The sequence below is a fragment of the Phaseolus vulgaris genome, chromosome 5, assembly GCF_000499845.2.
Source record: "Phaseolus vulgaris cultivar G19833 chromosome 5, P. vulgaris v2.0, whole genome shotgun sequence".
Taxonomy (NCBI): Eukaryota; Viridiplantae; Streptophyta; class Magnoliopsida; order Fabales; family Fabaceae; genus Phaseolus; species Phaseolus vulgaris.
In genome coordinates this window covers 12,569,006-12,579,612 of record NC_023755.2, presented here as the reverse complement: position 1 = coordinate 12,579,612, position 10,607 = coordinate 12,569,006, and the positions used below count along the sequence as shown (strand labels likewise).

The 10,607-nt window shown below is 32.7% G+C and overlaps 1 protein-coding gene across 1 annotated transcript; it reads left to right on the top strand.

Moving 5' to 3' along the window:
• Positions 1-7,377: 7,377 nt before the first annotated feature.
• Positions 7,378-9,308, top strand: LOC137833887 (F-box protein At4g09920-like). The gene is made up of 2 exons (XM_068641958.1): positions 7,378-8,472; positions 8,590-9,308. The coding sequence occupies exons 1-2, from the start codon at positions 7,552-7,554 to the stop codon at positions 8,782-8,784; spliced, it is 1,116 nt and encodes a 371-aa protein (XP_068498059.1). The 5' UTR covers positions 7,378-7,551; the 3' UTR covers positions 8,785-9,308.
• Positions 9,309-10,607: the final 1,299 nt, after the last annotated feature.

Below are 10,607 nucleotides of genomic sequence, written 5' to 3'. Positions count from 1 at the left end.
AACAGCCTCCTTTGGTTCATTGTTTCCATGAGCAGCCTTGAGTGTGTCCCACATATCTTTAGCAGTTTTGCATTTTGATATCCTGAAAAACTCATTAATATCTAGTGCAGAAGCTATTATGTTTTGAGCAGTACAATCAAGCTTGGCCATTTTACATTCATCATTGGTCCATTGTGTTGAAGATGGATGGAGCTTATTCTCTACCTAGTTTTAGTGTGTGTTTGATGTAGAAAATAGCTAGTTTGTTTTGAAGTTTGTAATAGGTTTAGATGATCTTGTATGTAGGCTTGTGTATGTGTAAGGTTGCCTTTTGCTACATGATCTATCCTAGATGCCTAACCAAGCCTAGAATAAGCACATGAAGTGGTTAAAAGTTTTTTCAAAAGCTTTCTAAACGTTTCTTCAAAAATCAGGACTCTGCACAAAAATAAATCTGTTTCTCTGTAAAAGAACAGGTTTATTCTTTGGTTTGTTGAAAGGATTTTCGAAAGTTAGTTACGGCACCAAAGGTACAACTCAGACAGTTATTTCAGTTAGCTGAGTTGGCAGTTTTCACAAAATAAATCTGTTCAGTTTAAAACTGAATCTGTTGTTTTCATAACAGCTTTTCAACTGTTTTTTGAAAAGAAGTTAGAAACTGTTTTCTATATAAAGAAAAGCCTCTCTCACATGAAAGATGCTGAGCAATTACCTTTTTGACCGAGATCAAACACTTTCCATGTGAGAAGAAGGATTGAAAAGTTTTTTTGAAAGGTTTTCCAAATGGATTTTCAAGTGTGCTTGTTCTAGGAAACCTTTGATCTTGGTGAAGGTGTTGGTGCAGTTCTGCAGCAAATTGAACTACTGGTTTTGAGTTCTTGCATCTTCTTTTCAGGTGTTATCTTTCCTTTATTCTGGTTTGTAAAGGTGTAAGTGTTAGTCACTCCTTGATAGGGTTTCTTGGAGTGCAAGGTGTGCTGAAATAGGGTTTTTCAGCATTGGTTGTATTGTTCTTGTAGTGTTCAAGAACTGTTGTGTTTGTAAGTGATTGATACTGTTTTAGTGGATTCCACCTTGGAGTAAGGTGAAACTGGATGTAGCTCTGTATGAGTGAACCAATATAAAAACCTGCTTGCCTTTTCTCTCATCCCTGCACTCGTTTCTGGTTTTGCTCAATTCTGTCAAGAACTAAATCTGTTCTTTTGAAATTGAATCTGTTAATTCTGGGTTTAATAGAAATTGTTCTTCCTGATTTGTTAAAGCTCTCTAGTCACGAACAAGGTAGTTGTATATGATGTTTTAATTGGTCTGTGAACAAATAGTCTATTCATTAAAACCTGAGAAAGATTCATTCTCTTCAAAACCTTGTATTGGATGAACATGGTTGATTTCTTGGCATAGTTGTATTCTTCAAACTCATAAAATCTAACCAATCTGATTCTGTTATACTTCTCTGTTGATTGCAATTTTAATCTGAACTAATTCAAATTGTGCTAAGACTGTTCTGAAGAATCAATCTGTTTCCTTTAAAAACAATCTGTTCCTTTGTCTCTGATATACTGAAAATTGTTTGTAATTGCGAAAATTTTATAAGCTCAATTCACCCCTCCCCTCTTGAACTTAGACACCAATATACCTAACAATTGGTATCAAGAGCTAGGGCTTGTATTTTGCTCAAGTGTATGCATGATGTCTGAGTTTAAAATGCCTTTTGCTGAAGGTGCGTCTATTAATAGACCTCCTATGTTTGGTGGTGTTAACTATGCTTTCTGGAAAATCAAGATGAAGATCTTTATGGAGTCTATTGACATGGGAATCTGGGATGCAGTGGTCAGTGGACCTTTTATACCTATGCAGCTTGTCAAAGATGAAACAATAAAGAAGCCTTGGTCTGAATGGAGTGAAACCGAGAAGAAGAAGGCCCAATATGACTCCTTAGCCAAGAATATCATCACCTCTGCACTGAATATGGATGAGTTCTTTAGAGTCTCTCAATGTAACTCAGCTAAGGAAATGTGGGAGGTACTAGAGGTAACTTATGAAGGGACTGATGATGTGAAACGGGCAAGGAAGCACTCAATAATTCAAGAGTACGAGTTGTTCAGAATGCAATCAGAAGAAAATATTGCAAATGTGCATAAACGATTTACACATATTGTAAATCACCTCACTGGCCTTAGTAAAGTCTTTGACAAGGAAGAGCTCAACATAAAGGTGCTAAAATGCCTTGATAGGAGCTGGCAGCCTAAGGTAACAGCAATTTCAGAATCTAGAGATTTATCCAAGATGTCCACTGCCGCACTTTTTGGAAAGCTGATAGAGGCATGAAATAGAGCTGAAAAGATTGAAAGAACAAGAAACTGTGGAGAAGAAGGCCAAAGGAATTGCTCTAAAAACTACCATGGAACATGATACAAGTGAGGAAGAAGTTGATCCTGAACATGATGAGACTGTGAGTCTGCTCACCAGAAAATTCAGTAGGTTTCTTAGAAAGAAAAACCAAGACAGAACTCAACAAAGGAAGAGGTACTCTAAATCAAATGATTCAAATTCTTCAAATTACACTTGTTTTGGATGTGGTAAACCAGGTCATATAAAAGCTGATTGTCCAAACAATCAAAACAAAGAAAAATCAGCAAGCAAGAAGAGTGAAAGAAGCAAAGGCAAAAAAGCATAAATCTCATGGGAAGAAAATGATGTATCCTCATCTAGTGACTCCTCAACCGAAAGTGAGGAAGCAAATATGTGCTTTATGGTGAATAATGAAGAATTGAACTCTGATTCAGTAAGTGATTTTTCTACTGATTCTGAAAACTATGATCAGCTGCTAATTGCATTTAAGGAAACACATGATGAAGCTAACAGATTAGCTGTAATTTGCAATAAATTGAATAGAGTAAATAGGGTACTTGAACCTAAGGTCAAAGCTATTGAAGAAGAACTGCACAAAGCTAAAACTGAATTGGTTAGCCTTGAATTAACATGTTTGCATGCATCAATAAAAACCTGTGATAATTGTAAAAAACTGGAAAAACAGGTTGAGTATTTGTTAAAAACACTTTCAAATTTCACTAAAGGAAGAGAAAATCTTGAAACTTTATTAGGTTCACAGAATGTTGTTTTTAATAAAAATGGTTTAGGATATAATTCTGAAATGAAAAGCAATGTGAAAAAGCTGTCTAGTTTTTTTTGTTCCTTCCAAAACAGGTTTTTCTTCTTTTAGTTGTTCAAAAGCAATAAATACTGCAACATGTTTTTACTGTATGAAGTCTGGTCATATATCTAGAACATGTAAAGCTAGAAGGTACCTTGTTCCTAAAGGATTGGCCAAATGGCTTCCTAAGGAAAGGTATTAATTGTTGAAGATGGATGAAGCCTCTTCTACACCTAGTGTTAGTGTGTGTGTTTGATGTAGAAAAATAGCTAGTTTGCTTTAAAGGGTGTAATAGGTTTAGATGATATCTTGTATTTAGGTTGTGTATGTGTAAGGTTGCCTTTTGCTGTATGATCTATCCTAGATGCCTAACCAAGTCTAGATCAAGCATATGAAAGTGTTCTTCCTCAAACCGATCGGCGATCATGCACCGTCTTTTCAAGTAGCTATGCTGACCACCGACCGGCGATCATGCACCGTCTTTTCAAGTAAGTAGCTATGCTGACCACCTACTGGCGATCATGTTGAGCTTTGCCATCTACGATCGCCGTCTGCTCAGAGAAGCTTTTGAAGGTGCTCTTAAAAGTTTTAAAACAGTACAAAAATAAATCTGTTTTATAGAGAAAGAATCTGTTTATTTCTTCTCTGTTAAAAGGCTTTTCCAAAATTCTGTTAGGGCACCACAGGTAAAGCTTAGTTAGTTATTTTCAGTTAAAGCTGAGCTGGCCTGTTTGCTATATTTTAATCTGTTTTACTGTGAAAGAACAGGTTTATTCTTTGGTCTACTGAAAGGTTTTCACAAGTTAGTTAGGGCACCAAAGGTACAACTCAGACAGTTATTTCAGTTAGCTGAGTTGGCGGTTTTCACAAAATAAATCTGTTAAGTTCAAAAATGAATCTGTTGTTTTCATAACTGCTTTTCAACTGTTTTTTGAAAAGAAGTTAGAAACTGTTTTCTATATAAAGAAAAGTCTCTCTCACATGAAAAGGGGCTGAGCAATTAAGTTTTTAACAGAGATCAAACAATTTCCATGTGAGAAGAAGGATTGAAAGATTTTTTGAAAGGTTTTCCAAATAGATTTTCAAGTGTGCTTGTTCTAGGAAACCTTTGATCTTGGTGAAGGTGCTGGTGCAGTTCTGCAGCAAATTGAACTACTGGTTTTGAGTTCTTGCATCTTCTTTTCAGGTGTAATCTTTCCTTTATTCTGGTTTGTAAAGGTGTAAGTGTTAGTCACTCCTTGATAGGGTTTCTTGGAGTGCAAGGTGTGCTGAAATAGGGTTTTTCAGCATTGTTTGTGTTGTTCTTGTAGTGTTCAAGAACTGCTGTGTTTGTAAGTAATTGGTACTGTTTTTAGTGGATTCCACCTTGGGGTAAGGTGAGACTGGACGTAGCTCTGTATGAGTGAACCAGTATAAAAACTTGTGTGCCTTTTCTTCTCATCCCTGCACTCATTTCTGGTTTTGCTTATTTCTGTCAAGAACTAAATCTGTTCTTTCGAAATTGAATCTGTTAATTCTGGGTTGAATAAAAACTGTTCTTCCTGATCTGTTAAAGTTCTTTAATCACAATCAAGGAAGTTGGATATGCTGTTTTAATTGATCTGAAAACAAATTGTCTATTCATCAAAACCTAAGAAAGATTTATTCTCATTAAAATCTTGTGTTGAATGAAGTTAATTGGTTTCTTGGCATAGCTGTATTCTTCATACTCATAAAATCCAACTAATCTGATTCCGTTATAATCCTTTGTTGATTACAATTCTAGTTTGAACAAAGTCAAATTGTGCAAGACTGCTCTGAAGAATCAATCTGTTTCATGTAAAAACAATCTGTTCTTTTTGCTTCTGGAATACTGAAAATTGTGTGTTTTTGCGAAAATTTTATAAGCTCAATTCACCCCTCCCCTCTTGAACTTAGACACTAATAGACCCAACATTAATCATGCTGGACCCTAGACTAAAAGGGGTACCATATATGCTAAATCTGTTTTGTTGCAGAAAAACAGTAGGAAAAACCAGTGGTACCTGGACAGTGGCTGCTCAAAGCACATGACTGGTGATGTGACCCAGTTCATAAATCTGAAACTCAAAGCTGAAGGGCATGTCACATATGGGGACAACAATAGAGGAAAAATTCTTGGAAGAGGAGATGTTGGTACTAAAGACTCAACCACTATTGAAAATGTACTGTATGTTGAAGGGCTAAAACATAGTCTTCTAAGCATTAGCCAGCTGTGTGACAAGGGATACAAGGTCAATTTCGAAGCCAACACTTGTACAATTTCAAATCAAAATTTCTGGTAAGGTGTTGTTCACTGGAAAAAGGGTAAACAACATCTATCTCTTAGATATTATAAAGAGCTGTTCTGAAAATGAGTGTTTGTTGTCTAAAAGTGATGAGTCATGGCTGTGGCATAGGAGGCTAGCTCATATTCACACAAATCACTTGAATAAGCTAAAGTCTAAGGAACTTGTTTCTGGTTTACCAAACATAAAATTTCAAAATAACAGATTGTGTGATGCTTGTGTAAAGGGCAAACAGATTAGAACTACCTTTAAATCAAAAGATATGGTTTCTACAAATAAAGCTTTGGATTTTTTGCATATGGACTTGTTTGGACCATCTAGGACTGCTAGCTTAGCTGGAAATTATTATGCTTTGGTGATTGTTGATGACTTTTCAAGATATACATGGACCTTGTTTCTTGCTTCTTAAAATGATGCATATAAAGCCTTTAAGAAACTTGCTAAGATTCTGCATAATGAAAATGAAAATAGGATAAAACAGATTCGTAGTGATCATAGAGGAGAATTTCAAAATGCAAAATTTGATAAGTATTGTGAAAAACATGGTATCACACATAGCTATTCTGCTCCTAGGACACCCCAACAAAATGGTGTAGTTGAAAGGAAGAATAGGTCATTAGAGGAGTTAGCTAGGACAATGTTAAATGAATCTGGTTTACCTAAATATTTTTGGGATGATGCTGTATACACTGCTTCTTATGTGTTGATTAGACTAATTCTTAAGAAAACTCCCTATGAATTGTATAAAGGTAGGAAGCCTAGCATTAGTCATCTTAGGGTTTTTGGCCGCAAATGCTTTGTTCTAAATAATGGTAAATACAATCTGGTAAAGACAATCTTATTAAATATATATACATATTGGTTATGCTATAAATGGTCATGCTTATAGAGTGTATAACAAAATATTGCTTGTAGTAGAAGAATCTATACATGTTGTATTTGATGAAACATATTTTTCTGTACCCAAATCTGTTATGGACGAACCTGGTATGGATGACTTAAAGTTGTATAAAATTATAAATTTTTATAATTTAAACAATAAAATTTTAAATTATCTAATATCACGTAAAATTATACTATATAATTTTTTTAAAACATATTATTTAATAAATTGATTTCTTTTTTACTATGAAAAGAGTAAGAGGACAAATTTTGAATTTAAAAAATATAAACAAAGTTAAGTTTTTATTATTTAATAAGATTATTTACGATAGAGAGAAAAAAATTAATTTAAAAAAAAGTCATTACCAACTTATATATATATCCTTTTATATTGATGCCTCTCTGATTCCGTATCTCTGTAAATACTCACAAGTTTCCCTTCTCATAATGTCTTCACAGTCTGCAAATTGAGGCTCAGATCAGACTCTCTTCAGCATTAATAACCTCTCATATCTCCTATCCCAATAAACATTCAAATTTACATTTCTATTTAATATGCATTTATTAAATATTATTTTTTCTTTCTAGTTTTTCACCTGTCATGTTACATTTTTTTTTAAATGAATTCTCTTAAAAATAATTTTTCTAAATATTAATTCTTACGTTAATTTGCAAACTAAACTTACCCCGCCGAGTTCTCCGCGTTTAGTTATTCCTCACTCCCTTTTATGTTAAAAAAAATTGAAAACGTAAGTTGAAATTTGATTTTTGAAAAAATTGAATTTAGTTCTTAAAAATCAATCAAAATTAAGTTTTCAAAAAAGCCGAATTCTAACTTTATTTTTTCAATATCTTTTAAATGAGAAAAAAGAATTTTTTTTTGGTAGTACTGTTCTTGAGAATTCGACTCCCGTGAATTCTTTGTACAATTTTTAAAATGGATTTATTTTGAGAAAACATTGATCATATTATATATATATATATATATATATATATATATATATATTCTGATGTCTTCCAAATCTTCATATCCCATTAAATACTCAAAATTCTCACTTCCCTAAATAACAAAACTGCTTCTTCAACAAGTTTTTTCATGTCTTCACAGTGCGAAATGAGGATCAGATAAGCGTATCTTAAGCAGTAAAGTTATTCTTACCAACTTGTTCCAACCCTTTTCTTTCATGTTTACCTAAAGTTGTGTGTTCGTTTTTATCATTTCATAGGAATATGAACATAGATTCCATTAACAACAGACAAAATTCTAGTGGTGAAGGTCAGGATATCATCAGTTACCTTCCTGACTTCATTATTGGTCAAATTCTCTCTTTTCTTCCCACTAAACATGCAGTTCGTACTTGTGTTTTATCCACGAGATGGATATACCGTTGGAGATCCATCACCAAGGTAGATTTTGAGGATAAAGAACCAAGCTCTAACAAAAAGATAAGAAAATCTGCCTTTCAAAATTTTGTGCATAGGGTGCTACATCTGAACACTTCAGGCATTCAAAGTTTCTCTCTTTCTCTCTCAGAGAGTCATGGTGATTTAAATGTTAACAAGTGGATATCTCATGTCTTAAATGGGGGAGTTAGAGAGATTTATATCGATTCAAAGGAAAAGTTTGACATTTCCTCAGAATCCCTTTTGAAAACCCCTTCCTTAGAAGTATTAGTGTTGAAGATGATGAATTATGGGGCTATCAAAGTTCCCACCTTTGTTTCTCTTTCACACCTCACTGTGCTCCAGTTGTCTGGAATCATTTTTACCTGTGGCTCTTCCAGGTGCTCACCAAAACTGAACTTCAACTTCCCAACTCTGAGAAAATATGAGGTGGAAAATTGCAGTTGGTTAAACGTAAAGGGTGTTACTTTTGAAGTGCCTCTACTCCAAGTGCTTTCAATAAAGCATACACGGGAATTCTTAACTGAGGAAACCCTTACTGTCATCAAGTTTTGTACTTGCCATCTTAAAGAATTCTCTTATGTTGGTTACAGTTTACTGCACACCCTTTTGTTACATCTATCAACTATTGCTTCTGCAAATATTCATCTGATCAAGGGTGAGAATGATAAGAACACGGCATTTCTGACTTGTGAACTTCTGAATCAACTTAGTAACAAAGTGGAGCGTCTAACGTATAAGCGTTCGGTATGCTTTGAAACTTGAAAATATCAATATTTTTCTTGCTGGAGAACTTTGAAATACCTTGCAACATTGGTTGTGACTTGTTTTATTTATGAGAAACTGTTTTGTTGCTTTTCATAGGCACGGTATTGGTCTGCAGTGTCGAAACCAGTACCATATAATGCTTATCCCAACAGTGTTCATGCTTTAACTGATCATCTTGAATTTGGAAGGTTGACTCGTCTGGAACTAGGAGAAGTGACTGGTAAAGTTTTGATGGACTTCCTTCTCAACACACCATCTCTGAAGACTCTTGTTTTTGAGGTTAGTAATTGATTGATTAAAACCTGCTATTTCATCATCTAACCAAATTTTACATTACTTATTTATTCCCATAATTAAGGGAAAGGAAGAACAAAAGTTCTAATCAACAACTTAAAGAGAATTTTCACTTTAAGAAAATAATTTAAATTTCAAAATGAACAAATTCTAAGTAGAGGAGTATAGAAAAAACTTTGAACTCATGGCCCAAACACCACTAAGGATCATCCAAGAAGCCTTTTACAAATCTACAGTCTAGAAAGATTTGTAACCTCTTTAGGTTCATCAAAGAACATCTTTTAACTTTTTTCTCTTGTTTTTCTTTTTCTAATATCTCTAGTTTTTGTAATGCTTTTTTTTTCCTATCTCTTTTAAGTATTTACAATAATCCAATAATCCTTCAGGTCTTGATCTGTCATTGGACTTGGATTCTAATTAGGACACTAATTAGTTTAATTTCCATAGTCTTCACATTTTGAACATCTAGAAGTATTTGTTTTGATTCTTGAAATTGAGTTTTTATATATTTTTGTGCTTCTTTCTATGTTTATAAAATTTGTTTTTCAACTTTATTAATCTTGAAACAATTGTATTAATGTACTCTACCAAAGTCAAACCTATACCTATAGGAAAACAAAAACTAATACATAACAAAAGAAACATTTTAGCAAGTAAGCTAGAAAATTGTTTAGCTTAAAAATATGTCTCATTTGTTTTCTATTTGTTTGTATTGGGCCTTGCATGTGATTCTATTTTCTTGTACTTAGAAATTTTCTAGATTTTAGTTTTTTTAAGAGACTTCTTAAATGAGTATTAGTAGTGTTTGGGTTTATGAGTACAAGTCTCTAGTTCTTGGAATTTGCTCAATTTAGAATTTGAAACATTTTCTTAAATTTTTTATCTTTTTTTTAGTTTCCAATTTAAAGTGTTAATTTCTCTTGACCTTAACATCAATTAAGGTAAATTGAAGTTTCTTCCTCACTTTCTATTTTATCCTATACCAGGTTAGATTTTTATAATTTTGTATATTCAAAATAACATTTATAGTATTTTTAGCTATATCTATTTAAATATTAAATTTTGTAAAACTGTTATACTTTTTTTTTCTATTTTCATAAAACTGTTATAATAAAGTGTAGGAGTATTTCAATTTACAATGTAATAGAATTTCGGAAAGATGGAGAATTATTTATTTTTATTAATAATAATTTTAGTTGACTTGAATCTACTTTAATCTTGACCTGTTATCCATGTGCACTTTTGATATATAAATAAATGTATAAATAAATGTATTACGTGTAAGGTAAGTGATAATATCAATTATATATTTATGTGAGACATTAATAATAACTTTTAACAAAACACTAAGTTTAACAAATATGTTGACTTTTTTTTTTAATTAAATGGCGTAATAACAGTGAACTTGTTTACTTTTAGAAAACTAAAAAATCATATAATCAATTAAGAAATTACACTTGAAAAATTATAAGGAAAGTTAGGTTTTTTATTTTATTTTATTTTATTGTAAAAAAGTGATATATTATGTATCATTGATCACCAGGTCCTATGTCAATTTGAAGAAGAACTTCCAAATTATGATAAAGTGCCTTCTTGCTTTATATCTAACCTACAATTGATAAATTTTGGAAGATATGAAGGTAAATATCATGAGCTGCGTTTCGTTCAATTTGTAATGGAAAATGCTCAAGTTTTGAAGAGGGCCATTTTCACTGTAGGGAGCAATAGACATGCAAACATTGAAAAGATATTATCATTTAAACGTAGGTTTATAGAATTTTCGTTTTATTAAGCTTACATTACCATCTCTTACTTCATGT